The sequence below is a fragment of the Grammomys surdaster genome, unplaced genomic scaffold (assembly GCF_004785775.1).
Source record: "Grammomys surdaster isolate TR1022 unplaced genomic scaffold, NIH_TR_1.0 126109, whole genome shotgun sequence".
Taxonomy (NCBI): Eukaryota; Metazoa; Chordata; class Mammalia; order Rodentia; family Muridae; genus Grammomys; species Grammomys surdaster.
The window spans coordinates 235,334-250,542 of record NW_021620917.1 but is presented as its reverse complement, the minus strand read 5'-3'; the positions used below and the strand labels follow the sequence as shown (position 1 = coordinate 250,542).

Sequence of the window (15,209 nt, the reverse complement as noted above, 5' to 3'; positions counted from 1 at the left end):
CCCATCCTCCCCCTCCCTTTGTGTGGGTGGTCCCTCAGGGGAAGGGATGCCTCAGCATTGTCCTGCTGAGACATCCCCTTCCCCCATACCTGACTATATTTTCTTTTTCTTTTCTTTTTTTTTTTTTTGGTTTTCCGAGACAGGGTTTCTCTGTGTAGCCCTGGCTGTCCTGGAACTCACTCTGTAGACCAGGCTGGCCTCGAACTCAGAAATCCTCCTGCCTCTGCCTCCCAAGTGCTGGGATTAAAGGTGAAGGTGTGCACCACCACTGCCCAGCCAAAGAACATATTCTCAATCTCTTTATCTTTTTATAAACACACCACATAGACCTTGGCTCAAACAAAACAAAAACAAACAAGCAGAAACAGCGTTGGGGAGAGTGTTACAGTCCTCATTGTAGGAATGTCAAGGCAGCAGGAACTTGAAGCAGTCACATCATCTCCTCAGTCAGAAGCAGTGAGAAGTGAGTTAGTATATGCATGCTACCACTTATCTCCCTTTCTCCATTCTTATACAGTCCATGACCCAGACCCACCTATTCTGGAAGACTGTCTCTTCCTGCATCATGCCCACAGGCCAACCTGGCAGGGAGGGACTGTCTAGCAATTTATTAAGACTCTTCCTAGGTGTTCCTAGATTGTCAAGGTACATTTAAAACTAACCATCACCTTTCCTAAAAGAACATATTGTCCATTACCTTCTAAATATTTATGTTTGGGAACAGTGAGATGTCTCAGTAGGTCAAGGTGCATGCCCCCAAGCCCGATGGTCTGAGTTCTATTCTTGAGACCTATGTGATGGAAGGAAAGAACTGACCCTACAGGTCTGACACACACTAAATAAATACATATAAAAATATTAAAATATATATGTTTATACACATAGACTAATCGTTCTCTTAGTCTAGAGCAGGAAAACTCCTTTTTGTAGAGACTCATTAAAAAAAAAAAAAAGGTATTGAAGTGCAATAGAGCCAGGAGATGGGAGCCTGAAGTGGCCATGACTGATCATAGAGATATACCTCCTTCTGGGACCTCCGAGCATCCTAGAGAGGAACCGGACACGGGCCTTTTCCATAGGGCACCTGCCTGACAGCATCCGCCACCCACTTCCGGTCCGCGCAGGCCGGGGCAGGTGCTGAGCGCGCCGTCAAGGCCGCGGCCGGGTCCGGGCGGGGCGGGGCTGGACGGAGCAGGCTGCTGCTCGGCGGGGCAGCGGCGGTCCGGAGGTTGTAATCTCCACGCACAGCCGTGATCTCAGGTAAGATCCATGCGGGACGCGGTCAGGCCAGGCTGGGGGCTTAACGTATGGGGTCCACGAACCGCAGGAAGACCTTGACCCTGGGACTCCGAAAGGGAACGCTAAGCGTTTTTTAGACGCAGATGCAAGACAGCTATTAGAAGAATAGCCACGCGGCACCTTCTGCCTGCCAAGGCCTGAAAGATGCACGAGGGCCTCTTGGCCCCAGGGCACCGGCAGACCGAGCAAAGCAATAGCTGGAACGTTCGAGAAAGCTCTATGCAGCAGAATGATGAGTGTTATAGATGGAAAAATGAGGAGTAGGTTTAACAGGCGGATAGAGAAATACAGAAACATCCCATGAAATAATGTAGCATAAGGTCATGACTTGTCGCCCGCTAGTTGCGCTAATGAGCAGAACGCTTTAGTACTTTGGGCTTGGGGCCTGTTTTGCTAGACTGCCTGCCCCGGAAGTAAACAAGTCTCATTTTACGGTCTGCATTGTAGCCTCTTTTTCCTCTGGTGTAATGTTTGCTTCCCACCTGTCATTCCTTCCTCCCTTTCTCTCTCCTCCCTCCATCCTCTTTGTCCCTCTCTTCCAGTTTCGTCGTACCCAGGTTGGTTTGGATCTCGCCATCCTCCTGCCTTGGGCTCCCAGGTTCAGGAATTACAGGTCACTAATGACACTCCTGTTAATCTTTCTTTTTTCGAGACAAGTTTTCACTGTATATCTCTGACTGTCATGGGACTCACTATGTAGAGCAGGCTGGCCTCAGACCCACAATGCTGGGTTTAAAGATGTGCACCAGTACACCCAACTTTTCCTTTCTTCCTTTTTTTGGATATGTTTTTATTTTTATGTGATGAGTTTAGTTTTTTTTTTTTCTCCCACTACATGTATGTCTATGCACCACCTTCCTGGTGCCCATAGAATCCAGAAGATGCAACAGATTTTCTGGAACTGGAGATGCAGACAGTTGTGAACCACCATGTGTGTGCTGGGACGTGAACCAGGGTTCCCTGCAAGAGCAACCAGCGCTCTTAATTGCTGAGCTGGCTCTCCAGCCTCGTCTTTCTTTTTAGACTTCCCATGTTTTGGGAGGGAGACAGCTATAGCTGCCTGCATATTCTCTCCATCTCATCTTTTACTTATTCTCTGACATCTTTGTGCTCGCATATGATATGGCTTAAGTATATCTACCCTAACTTGCCTCTCATACCTCTCCCAGGGGCACCCGAACATCTCCTTCCTGTTTTCACGACCTCTTCATTTTCTTGGTATGAGGACTGATTTTACTGGCTTGATCCTGTGCGGGTCTTGTGAAGATGAGCGTGGCTATAGTAACTGTAATGGCTATGTCATGTCCCCACCTCTGACTCTTAGGTTCTTTCTGTCCCCCCTTCCACTATGTTTCCTGAGCCTGGGCTGTGTGGGGTGTTGATAACAGATGCCCCATTTAGGGCTGAGCACTCAACAGTCATTTATTCTCAGTGCTTTGACCAGTTATGAACCTCTGCCTTAGCTGGAAGTAAGCAGAGGCTTCCCTGGCCAAGGCTGAGACCAGCACCACTCTATAGACATAGACATAAACATTTAGGTGGTTTGACACCCTGTTTTAGAAATACTGCAGTGGTAGGTTCTCCTTAGACTTATAATCTTTCCGGCTATGGCTTTTGAGCAGGTTTACAGCACCAGGTATGAATTCCCTCCTGTGGAGCAGGCTGCCAGGCCAGGCAGAAAGTGGTTGGTTACTCCCAGAACCTTCATGCCGCTACTGCAGCAGTGGGCGTGTCTTGTCTGTCAGGTCATTCATTATTGTAGCGCGCAAGCATCACTGCTGGGGAATACCAGTGATGGCTTTTCTCCCCCAGTGGCCTGTATGCACCTTACAGCACTATGAAAACCAGCCAACATGGAGGAAATTTCCAGGTCAATTCCAGCTTGATTTTTCTGTGTCTAAATGTATTGTGTCTTCAGCAGGGTTTTACCATCTAGTTATGATGGGCAATCAAGAGTAGTGCAGTAACCTGTATGGCATTGTATTTAGACTGAGCATACTATCATAGTCAAGCCACTAGTGAATTTGTTGGTTTTTTTTTTTAACTTTTATTTATTTATTATATGTAAGTACACTGTAGCTGTCTTCAGACACCCTACAAGAGGGTATCAGATATCATTACAGATGGTTGTGAGCCACCATGTGGTTGCTGGGATTTGAACTCATGACCTCTGGAAGAGCAGTCAGTGCTCTTAACCACTGAGCCATCTCACCAGCCCCCCCCCTTTTTTTGAATTTGTTGGTTTTAACCTTAAGAATTTGTCTTGATTTTATCTGTTCCACTGTCACCACCTGACTGACCTAAGCCTAAGTCAGATGATAGGATTTTCGTGATAGATATCAGATTTTTGAGATAGTCACTGGTGTAGACCCAGAAGTGGATGGGCTGACCTTCTGTGCATCTTCTCTTCTCAGACAGGTCATCCCTGTTGTCATCCTCTGTCTTGCTGGAGCTTGAAGATGCTGAAAGAGCGTCTGGAGATGGCAGAAGGTCCTCAGCAGCAGATGGGTGCTCCAGTGGTCAAACTGGAGAAGGAGCTGCCATGGGGCAGGGGAGGGGAGGACTCTAGTCCTGAGGCATTTCGGCTGAGGTTTCGCCAGTTCCGCTACCAAGAGGCTGCTGGTCCCCAGGAAGCCCTCAGGGAGCTCCAAGAGCTCTGTCGGCGGTGGCTGAGGCCCGAGCTGCACACCAAAGAGCAGATCCTGGAGCTGCTGGTGCTGGAGCAGTTCCTCACCATCCTGCCCCGAGAGTTCTATACCTGGATCCGGGAACATAGCCCAGACAGCGGCAAGGCTCTGGTGGCCATGGTGGAGGAGCTGATGGGGAGCACGGAGGCCAAGGCGGTGGGTGAGAAGAGGGTGTCCAGGCCTTTCTCGGTTGGTGTGGGAATCAGAGATGAAGAGGTTAAGAAAGTGGTGGGAATAGATGAGACATGGGACCTCCTCCATTATCCCCAAGTCCCCAGGGGGCCTCTCCTGGAGAGTTGCTTCATTTTAGCAAGAAGATTCAGGGGTTGAGGAGATGGCCCAGGGGGTAAATGCTTTGCCGTTCAACCATGAGGCTTTGAGATTAGATCTCTGGGACCTGTAGAAGGGGTACATGAGATAGTGTGCATGTGTGATCCCAGCAGTGAGACTGGCGGCAGAGAAGCTGCTGGACACTTGCAGGCCAGGGAGGCAGGCATTCTCCACAGTGATCAGCAAGAGTGTGTACCATAAGGTGGATGAGAACTAACACTGGAAATTCTCCTCACATGCTCGGTGCCACAGATGTCTGTACTCATATGCACGTACGTGAGCACACACACTCACACGCATCATATACACACTTAAAATATTAAAAAAAAGAAAGCCATCTCTAGAGAAGATGTCCATGGGCAGAAAAGTCTGATCCTTGGATTGGGCATCAGGGACCCCTGGTGAGCCACAAATCCAGTGGAAGCAGTTGTGATAGTTTTCCAGGCCCACTGTAAGCTCTGCAGGCCCTCGGGGAAGAGGCTAATGTGAGTGTGTCTGCCAGAGGCAACTGGGGTTTAGGCACAACCCTGGTCTGTCACTCTGGGATTCCTTACTTACCCTTAGAGACTTCCACTTAGGCAAAATCAGTTTGTGGCTTCAGTTGTTGCAGAAAGGAGTTGAGGAGCAGAGTGGGGTTTATTAAAAACATTTATTTTGGGGGTTGGGGAGCTAGTTCAGTGGATGAGAAGGATGAGAAATAGAGTTTGCTTTTCCAGCCTCCATGTAAACACTGGGTGGGTGTGTGGTCCACCTGTAATCCCAGCACTCAGGACGTGGAGTTGGCATCACTGAGTGAGCTGGCTACATAGCCGAGTGAAGTCAGCAAGCAAGAAATGACGGACAGGCTTTGCCTAAATATACAAGGTGCAGGTTGATAAGAAAGACACTGAGGTCACATTGTTCTTGACATGTGCATACATGTGCACCCATATGGACATGGATGCAGCATCCATAGGTAGCACACACACATACAAAAAAAGACATTTTAAATAATTTTTTAAAAAGCTGGACAGTTGTGGGACCTGCCATTAATCTTAGCACTGTGGAGGCAAAGGCAGACAGATCTCTGAGTTTGAAGCCAGCCTGGTCCTCAGGGTGAGTTCTGGGATAGCTAAGGCTACACAGAGAAATCTTGTCTCTAACAAACAAAGAAAAAAATCCTTTTAATTTTTAAAAAAAATTTTATGTGTATGGGTGTTTTGTCTGTATATAGTTCTGTGCAGCATGTGTATACAGTGCCTCTGGAGTTCAGATCCCTTGGAACTGGAGTTATAGGTAGTTATTAACTGCCATCTGGGTGCTGGGAATTGAACCAGGGTCCACTGAAAGAGCAACCAGTGCTCCTAACCACTGAACTGTCTCTCTAGCCCTTAAATAAGTATCTTTTTTTGTTTGTTGTTTTTTGAGACAGGGATTCTTTGTGTAGCCAGTGCTGTTCTAGAACTTACTCTGTAGACCAGGCTACCATCAAACTCAGAGTCTTTCCTGCCTCTGCCTTCTGAGTGCTGGGATTAAAGGCGTGGGTTAAATAAGTATCTAAGGCCAGGAGTTCATAGAGATATGCTCACAGTTTGTTGGGGAAGTGTGTTGTCCGGGGATGAGACAGTTGGCCAGTAAATACCACATCCACCTTCAAGAAGCCGTGAGGAATGTTGGTACTCTGCTCACTTTCACCTTTTTGTTTTAAAGATTATAACATTTTTATTTTTATTATGTGTGTATGTGTGTGTGTCTGCATGTTAGTATGTGCAAATATATTCGGGTATCCACAGAGGCCAGAAGTGGAGCTAGAGTTATATTATATATAGGTGGTTGTGAGCCAGACTTAGGTCTTCTGCAAGGGTAGCATGCACTCTTAGCTGCTGAGCCCTGTCTCTAGTCCCCCACTCTCTTCCTTTATCCAGTGTAGGACCTCAGCCTGTGGGATAGCGCCACCTACATTTAAGGCAGGTCTTCCCACCTCATTTAACCAAATCTAGACACAGATTTGCTAGAGGTTTGTTTCAGAGGTGATTCTAGATCCTGTCAAGTTGATTATCAGTATTAAAAACAGAGAGAAGGGGGGGAAGGAGGGAGGAGGGGGAGGGGGGAAGGAGGAAGGAGGGAGGAGGGGGGGAGGAGGGAGGAAGGGGAGGGAGTGGGCAGGGCCCTTTTTCTATGAGACTGGATGCAAAATCCCACTTTCTGTGAAGCAGCTGTTTCTCATTAGCTAGTTCATCATTTTGGAGTTTGTGGCTTTTATTTTGGGCTTCTATAATTGTGTAGTTGTTTTCCAAAGGTGAGTCTTGTACCCAGAATTCTCAGTGGGACTCGGGGACATGGGCTTCATGGTGCTAGGCAAGCACTCTACCAGCGGAGTCCCACCCTCAGCCTTCTTTTTTTTTTCAGTTTTAATTCAGCTCTCTTTTTAACAGTCTCCAGCAGGTCTCATTCTAACTGGTATGCGATTCTTAGGTTCCATGCCATGCCCAGGGAGAAGGGCTGGTCACAGCCCTTGGCGGAGGATCTTGGCAATCAGGCATCCACTTGGGGCCAGTAGAAGTCAAGCCTGAGTGGGGGATACCCCAGGGGGACGGTGTTCAGAGCCTAGGCCCAAGCACCGCAGAACAGCTGAGCCAGGGCCCTGGAGATGGGACACAGGCCTTCCAGGAGCAAGGTAAGACTCAAAATGAGGATGTGGGTCCCCGCTTCTACGGTTCCCTCAGAAACTCAACACTAGGCTAAGTAGTATGGGCAAGATACAATTCTGATTTTTCTGGGCTACCTCCCCTACCCCAGTAGAAAGCAGGTGACATTTTTTTTTTTTTTTACACCTTGACCAATTTTCTGGGTACAAGTAGAACGATGTTCTTTTATCATTTCTTCTCCCTTCTCACATCCTTCTAGAACCTCTAGGTACTGTGCTGATGATATGGGAGATGTATCTGTTAAGTGGGGAAACAAGCCACACCCACGAGAGACAGAGAGAGAGAGAGAGAGAGAGAGAGAGAGAGAGAGATCGCGCGCCAGAGCGAGCGCTGTCCTCATGAGGGACTCAGGAGTGTGCCTAACTCTGAGTCTCAGCCAAAACAGACAGAACTCCTGGCTGTGGGTCATTGTGGTACTGATGTAATGCTCTGTGGTCTGTGGGTTCTGAGGTGGTGTGTGTTGGGGTGGGGTGCTTTTGAGTTGGCAGACAACAGCCCTGATCCCTCTGTGGGTTTTGTTTCCACCCAGCATTGCCCATTCTTCACGTGGGTTCAGGGCTTCCCTCTGTGAGTGCCAGAGACCAAGAGATTGCTGCTGGGTTCCTTGCAGCCACGTCACAGGTGAGCTGACGTCCCTGTTTTGGAGGTTTTATGTATTTCCTTTGGCTGTGCATATATTCAGCCCTTCGTGTGTGGGAGCCAGAGGCAGCTTTGTGTGGTTGTTTCTCTGCTTCTACCTTTATGTGTGTTTATGTGTGTTTATGTGTGTTTATGTGTGTTTATGTGTGCTTATGTGTGTTTATGTGTGTTTATGTGTGTTTATGTGTGTTTATGTGTGTTCTGAGGAACAGAGCCTGGACTGTCAGCCTTTACCTACTAGACATTTAAAAAAAAAACAGCCTTAAGGTGGGGTTTGAGGGGATACACAGGTGGCTTAAGCTCAAGGAGGGAATGCTGGTGACATCTGGATGCTGAGGTGGGGGTGGCTGTCAGCCATAGTCATACAGTCTGAGCATGTCAGTCACCGTGCGGTAAAGCTATTGGGAGTCAGCAGTTCTGTTCCGAGCACTTCCAGGGTCCAGTTCCTTCTGTCTTTGCTCTGCCTGAGCCTCTCTGATGCTACAGGTAGACTACCCCACCTGTTTTTGAAAATGTATTTAGCGTATGTGTGGCAAGGGATATGCCACAGTGCTGTCGTAGAGGTCAGAGGACAGCTTGCTGGAGTTAGTTCTCTCTGATACTGCCCTGTTTCTAGGGATCGCACTGAGGTCGCCTGGCTTAGCAGCAAGAAGTTTACTTTAGTGCCTTCACCAACCCTAGGAATCTTAACTGTTTTATTTTAATTTATTTTTTACGTGTATGAATATTTTACCTGCATGTATGTATTTATGTATACCACATGCTTGCCTGGTGCACTCCGTCCAGAAGAGGGCATTGGATCTCCTGGAACTAGAGTCACAGGCAGTTATTAGCTGCTGTGTGTGTGTGTGTGTGTGTGTGTGTGTGTGTGTGTGTGTGGAGGGGGGGCATAGAGAGATAGAAATTGAACATGGGCCTCTACAGAAGCGGTGAGTACTCTTAGTGACTCAGAGCCATCTCTGTAGTTCCCAGGACTCTTTCTTTATCTACAGCAATCTGTCATTTCAGGGTCTGGGACCATTTAAAGACATGACTTTGGGTTTTCCTGAGGAGGAGTGGAGGCACGTAGCCCCAGCTCAGATTGACTGCTTTGGGGAGTATGTGGACTCACAGGACTGTGGGGTCCTTCCAGGTAAGGTCCTTTGCTGGCCAAGGTGAGGAGGAGGAGTTTGGGAGCTGCAGCTTAAGAGTCTTGCCATAGCCATGGTGCCACTGACAAGAGCAGGGTGGTGGGTGTGGAGTGTTGGAGAAAGCTGGCTTGGTACATCCCTGGGCTAACAACAGGAAATAGGATGGAGCAAGCAAGCATAACGCGGGGAGTGACTGGCTGTGATGAGGCAGGTTGTTGATGCCAACACACCTGCTGTGTGCCTATGATGAAGGACATGGAGGGCTGCAGAGACGGGGAAGAAGCAGGAGAGGAGCGTGGATCTGACCCATCACTAGATGATCACCGATCACCCCCCTGCATGCAGGCCATTAAGTAGCAGCTTGGCATGGGGTGGGGGTGGGGTGTGCTGGATGGGAGAATGCAGTGTGCCTGCATGCGTGCGGACAACTGCAGATAGAGTGAGGGCTGACTGACTGTTCAGTCAGTGTAAAAGAGGCCAGGGGAAGAGAGTCAGTAGGGGTGCTCTTCATAGGAATCACTGAGTCAGTTTGTGTACGTGTGCTGTATACATGTACGTGGATGCACACACCTGTGCTCATGCCCAGAGGGGAGAGGAGGGTCGGCCTCAGGATTCTCCCTTGTCACTCGGCCTCATTCCTCTGAGGCACGGTCTCTCCCTAAACCTGGAGCCTGAGTTTTTCAGTTAAGAGTGACAGTTCTTTCTGTCGCTGCCACCCACAGTGCTGTTGTTGTGAGACCACACTGGGCTTGTTCTATGCATGCTGGGACCTGAACTCAGGTCCGCTGGATGCACAAGTGCTCTTAGCCACTGAGCCATCTCTCCAGCCCCACTGAGTTAGATTTCGAAGGAAGTAAAAGTCTGAATTAGCAGAACATTCCATGGGAGGGTATTCAAATCTGTCATGCAATTCAGCATCAGGACAGGAAGGTGGTGAGAGTAAAGAAAGTCAGAGTCCAGGGCTCATGGAGGTGAAGGTGTTGAGGTTGTTAACCAGAGGAAAAGAAGAAGAGCCACTGAAGGGACAGACTAGGAAGCTGGCTATGGTTCTACTGACCTCACTCAGGATTGCATGGGTCTGAGGCCAGCCTGGTTTACAGAGTGAGACTATCCCAAAAGCCACACCATCACCACCACCACCAAGTTATCTTAGGATGCATTTGGAGGCAAAGTCATAGGGCACCAAGTTCCTTAGCTGGTTTTTAGACATGCTGTGCTGGCAGGACTACAGTGTCACAGTGGGAGAGTGAGCCTTCAGGTCTGAGAGGGGCTGGCATTAAAACAGGCATAGATAGCCTGACAGAGCCTGAATATTAGTGAAGTGTAGATTGTATCATAACCATAGGCACCATGAGGGCCCTGAGAGGAGAGAAGGCAGCCTATAGGTGTTAGTGCCTTTCAGATCAAAAAGAAGAAAGAAAGTGACTTTCTGTTTTTTTGAGGGTTTCGGGGATGGTGGTGGCAAGTCCGTACTGGATCTCCTAGCTTAACATAGCCCACATGGCCCCTGGCATGCAGGAAGCCCTAGATAAGAGTTACAAGAGGAGTTTGGCTCTGCCTGCCGACCTGTGGAAGGAACTAGGCTTGCTCATATCTGCAAGTGGGAGAGAGTTGGGGGCTACGAGGTCAGACAGTGCTCTAGAGCGGTGGTTCTCAGCTTGTGGGTTTGACCCTTTAGGGGTCACATATCAGATATCCTGCATATCCAATATTTACATTACGATTCATAACAGTAGCAAAATTACAGTTATGAAGGAACAATGAAATAAATTTATGGCTAGGGGTCACCACACATTAGTAACTAGGTTAAAGGGGCACAGCGTTAGGAAGGTTGAGAACCACTGTCCTAGAGGTGACAAGAGAAACAGGTACAGAGAGCTGGGGTGGTGCCTGATTTCTGGGCATGAAGAGCAGCAGTTGGAGGTGTGTTATGGAACATCACCACAGTGTTGACCTTCTTTGCCACACAGGTGCTGGGAACAAGGAGAAGGAGGCCAAGCCCCAGCAGGAAGACCTGAAGAGAGCATTTGTTGGGTTGACTTCGGATGGGTTTGGAGAAGCTGCCATCCAGGTTCCTGGGCCAGGGGCCACCTGTGAGCAGGAGCCTGGGGGCTCTGGGACCAGTGTGCCTGGGCTTCCTGCTCCTCAGCATGGGGGCCTCCTGCCCGATGCCCTCAACACCCACAGTTCTTTCTGGAAGCCTTTCCAGTGCCCTGAGTGTGGAAAAGGCTTTAGTCGGAGCTCCAACCTGGTAAGGCACCAGCGTACCCACGAAGAGGAGAAGTCCTTTGGCTGTGTGGAGTGCGGGAAAGGTTTCACCCTGAGGGAGTACCTCACCAAGCATCAGAGGACCCACCTAGGCAAGAGACCGTATGTGTGCGGCGAGTGCTGGAAGACCTTCAGCCAGAGGCATCACCTGGAGGTGCACCAGCGCAGCCACACGGGGGAGAAGCCCTACAAGTGTGCAGACTGCTGGAAGGGCTTCAGCCGGAGACAGCACCTGCTAGTGCATCGCAGGACACACACCGGGGAGAAGCCCTACACCTGCGAGTGTGGCAAGAGCTTCAGCCGGAATGCCAACCTGGCAGTGCACCGGCGTGCACACACCGGGGAGAAGCCCTATGGCTGCCAGGTGTGCGGCAAGCGCTTCAGCAAGGGGGAGCGACTGGTGCGACACCAGAGGATCCACACTGGCGAGAAGCCCTACCACTGCCCAGCCTGCGGCCGCAGCTTCAATCAGAGGTCCATCCTCAACCGTCATCAGAAGACCCAGCATCGCCAGGAGCCTCCGGTGCAGTGAGCGAGTTGTGTTGTACCGAGTGCCCAGTGAGGAACAGAAGAGGAGGGCAGAGCCTGGCATATGGGAAGCTTGCAGAGGGCCCACAGTTTCCCTCAGCTATTATAGGGAGACACCATCCTGAGCTGCGGGGGTTTTTATCCTCCCACAGTAGGGATGGAACCCACCTCCTGAGCAAGTTTGGGGGAAAGAGCAGAATTTTATTGCAAATAGGCAGTTTGAAGCTGCCTTCAAAGCTTGACGCTTTTCTTTCTTCTTCTTTTCTTCTTTCTGTCTTTCTTTCTTTTTTTTTTTGAGATAAGGTCTCATATTATCTAAGCTGGTCTCAGACTACTTGTGTAGCTGAAGATGATCTTGAACTCCTGACCCTCCTGCCTCCACCTTCCCAGTGCTGGGATTGAGGAATGTGCCACCATGCCTGGTTTATGCTCTGTTGGAGATGAGTCCCAAGGTTTGTGTGTGCATGCTAGGTGGGGTACTCTACTGACTGAGGTATGTGCCCAGCCCTGAAGCTCTTGTTGTCAGAGAGCTCTGTCTTGCCTGTGAGATCATTAGCCCAGGCCTGCCCTCCCTCCAGCTGTCCTTCATTTACAAATATTTATTAACCATCTCCTGTGCTCCTGGCTCTCAGAACGCCGTGGGAATGGAACCAATGAGATGGTGGAGTGTGTGAGTAGAGCCGGAGCAGTAGCTTGTAAGTGTCCCAAAGCACGTGTCGTTGCAAGTGCCACATCGGAACTTCTGCACACTCCTGTGCCAGCCTGTCCCGTGTGGGCCCTCACATACTCTCCACCTCACATGGGGACTTCTCTCATGCAGCCTTGTTTATGTTGCTTTCTTGGCAGCCTTATTGTCATGGACTGGAACATTTTACTCTCATCTGTAAAGTCTTCCCATCTCATTATTCCTTGCACTAACCACAGCCACGAGGAAATTAATATTTTGCTACTGATCACTGAATAAACATGAAAATATTTTAAGACAATTAGTAACTTTCCTGGAAATTACTGGTGAATTAATCTGAAAGACAAACTAATATTCATGTGGAATTGTAGTATCTGTACTTCCTCTGAGAGGAAGAGAGTGAGGGTGTGTCTGGGTGGGCACAGGATATTGAATCTATAGCCCAACTCATGCTGGCCAAGTTCTATGCCTAGCTCTATTCCTTCCCCCACAAAAAAGTTTATTTTGAGGCAAGATCTTGATATATTGTTCAGGATGGCCTTGGAGTTGCTTTGTGGTCCACTGTAGCCTTGAACCCTCCTGCTCCATTCTGTGGATTGGCTGGAGCTCCACATCTGCACCACCAGGCCTGGGTGACCTTTATTCTATCTCATTCATCCTGAAGTGTTTATTGAGGTCCTGCAGTGTGCTTGGAGCTCTGGAAGCTTATGGCAGATGAATCAGTGAATCAAACAGGGACTGTTCCTGAGCTTAGGGCTGGGAAACAACTCGGCGGTTAAGAGGTTGCTGCTCTTGAAGAGAGGACCCTGGTTTGGTTCTGGCATGGCAGCTCACACCAGGTTGTAACTGCACCTCCCGGGAATCTGACACACTCTTCTAGGGTTTTGTCTTCTAGCCTCTTTGGTCGGTCACCTTCACTCACATACACAGACCTCCCATGAATATGAACATGAATAAAAATGTTACAGGCTGGAGAGGTGGTTCAGCCATGAATTAATCTGAATTAATTAGTGTCACAGACTGGACACTGCTCTTGCAGAAGATCTGAGTTTGATTCTCAGCACTCACACTATGTGGCTCAAAACTTCTCTAACTCCAGCTCCAGGAGGTCAAAGATGCTCTACTGGCCTCTGCACACAAATTATTGCATACCCATAGAGAGACACACGTACAGGTAAATAACATTTTAAAGAACTCCCGAGCTTGTAGGACTCACATCTTAGTGGATGAACTTGATCTTCAGACTCCTTTGAGTCTGAGGCCTTTTGTTTGTTTCTTCTTTTTTTTTTTTTTAAAGATAGGCTCTTACTATGTAGAGCAGGCTAGTCTCCAAATCAGAGATCTGCCTGCCTTTGCTTCCCAAGTGCTGGGCTTAAGGGTGGGGTTTAAGCCCTGTCAGCTTCTCGCCCTGAGTTATAGTTATATTTACCACTCATCTTGTGATACTGAATAGTCCTCCTCTGATCATTTGGATTCTTGTCTTCTGAGACATTCAGGGACCTGAATACCAACCATTCTAATTTCATTTCTGTTGCTGTGATTAAATGACTTAACAACAAAAAAACAAAAAACAAAAAACACCCCCCCCCAAAAAAAACCAAAAACAAACCAAACAACCCCCCCCCCCAAAATCCAAAAAACTTAAGGGATAAAAGATTTATTTAGCTCATAGCTCTAGGTAGTAGTCGGTTACTGTGAAGCAGCTGGCCACATCATACCCACAGACAAGATGAGAGAGCTGGAGAGGAAACTCATTGGTTGAGGGCTGCTCTTGGAGAGGAGCAGAGTTTGGGTCCCAGCTCCCCTGTTGAGTGGCTCACGACCACCTCTAAGTACAGCAGACCTGATGCTTATTCTTTATTAAGATTTGAAAAAATTGTGTGTGTGTGTGTGTGTGTACATGTGTGCTCATGCATTCTGTCAGGTATTCACAAAGTCCATGTGTGCAGGTTCGGAAAATTAAGGTATTTGTTCACGACATTAAAATACTGTTTACAGCATTAAAAAACATTTCTTTAAAAATGACAGTCTGGGGCTATGGTTGTGGTCCAGCAGGGAAAATGTTTGCTGTGCAGGCTTGGGGATTGGGATTCAGACCCCTAACACCCTACATAAGACCCAGTGGGCATGGCTGCTCTGCATCCTAGTTTGTGGGAGGTGGAAACTGGGGATGGGTCTCCAGAGCAAGCTGACTACCCAGGCTAAGATAGCTCTGGGTTTATCAAGAGATCCACCTTGGTATATAAGGTGAAGAGAGAAAGGAATATCAACCCAATATCAAGCTAGGGTCTCCACATGCACACATGTGAACACCCAGATACCACATACATATGTAAATTAATTTACTGGCATGAAAGGATTTTGCTGCTGTTTAATTCTTTGAACTTGTGTGTGTGTGTGCCAAGGTGCAAGTGTGGAGGTCAGAGGATTGTTTTCAGGAATCAGCGAGTTCGATACCCAGAACATAATGATCATTAGGCTTGGTGGCAAGTACCTGCTGAGCCATTTTTCTGGTCTTTGCGAACTGTAAATAACATGGATATTCCTTGTGCCATGGCCTTGAATGTGGGCTGCTGGGGAAGTAAGTATCTTGTAGACATGTGCTGTTGCAAGTACAAGCTGTGTTTTTTTCTCAGGGTGCCTCCTGATACCTTTTTACCGAGGCTTGTTTTTCCAATTTGCTTTGTAAATAAGGTAAGTAGGGGCTAGGAAAATGGTTCAGTCATTGAAGTATTTGGTATGGAAGTATGAAGACCTGAATTGAATCCTCAGAACTCATGTAAATCTCGGTCTGGTGAATTCAAGGCTGATGAGATCCCTTGTCTTAAAATACTAGGTGGATTCGATAAGGAATGATCCCTGAGACTAACTTCTGGCCCCCATAAACATGCACATGTATTCCTATACACATGAATGTATATATATATATATATATATATATATATATATATATATA

General features: G+C 48.2%; 1 protein-coding gene across 2 annotated transcripts; it reads left to right on the top strand.

The window, feature by feature from the left end:
• The first annotated feature begins 1,158 nt into the window (after window positions 1–1,158).
• Window positions 1,159–12,557, top strand: Zscan25 (zinc finger and SCAN domain containing 25). Of its 2 annotated transcripts, XM_028756157.1 has the most exons (7): window positions 1,175–1,260; window positions 3,714–4,142; window positions 6,771–6,972; window positions 7,203–7,211; window positions 7,533–7,624; window positions 8,651–8,774; window positions 10,743–12,557. In XM_028756157.1, exons 2-7 carry the CDS (start codon window positions 3,759–3,761, stop codon window positions 11,570–11,572), a joined length of 1,641 nt encoding a protein of 546 aa, XP_028611990.1. In that variant the 5' UTR covers window positions 1,175–1,260; window positions 3,714–3,758; the 3' UTR covers window positions 11,573–12,557. The 2 variants fall into 2 exon arrangements, with proteins under 2 accessions (XP_028611991.1, XP_028611990.1); XM_028756158.1 differs by lacking the exon at window positions 7,203–7,211 and having other exon boundaries at window positions 1,159–1,260.
• Window positions 12,558–15,209: the final 2,652 nt, after the last annotated feature.

Bases quoted from the DNA above. Each gene is read 5' to 3' on its own strand.
- Zscan25 (XM_028756157.1), top strand. From the start codon at position 3,759: ATGCTGAAAGAGCGTCTGGAGATGGCAGAAGGTCCTCAGCAGCAGATG. The intron at 7,625-8,650 runs GTGAGCTGACGT...CTGTCATTTCAG, and splicing joins TCCTTGCAGCCACGTCACAG to GGTCTGGGACCATTTAAAGA. The intron at 8,775-10,742 runs GTAAGGTCCTTT...TTTGCCACACAG, and splicing joins GGACTGTGGGGTCCTTCCAG to GTGCTGGGAACAAGGAGAAG.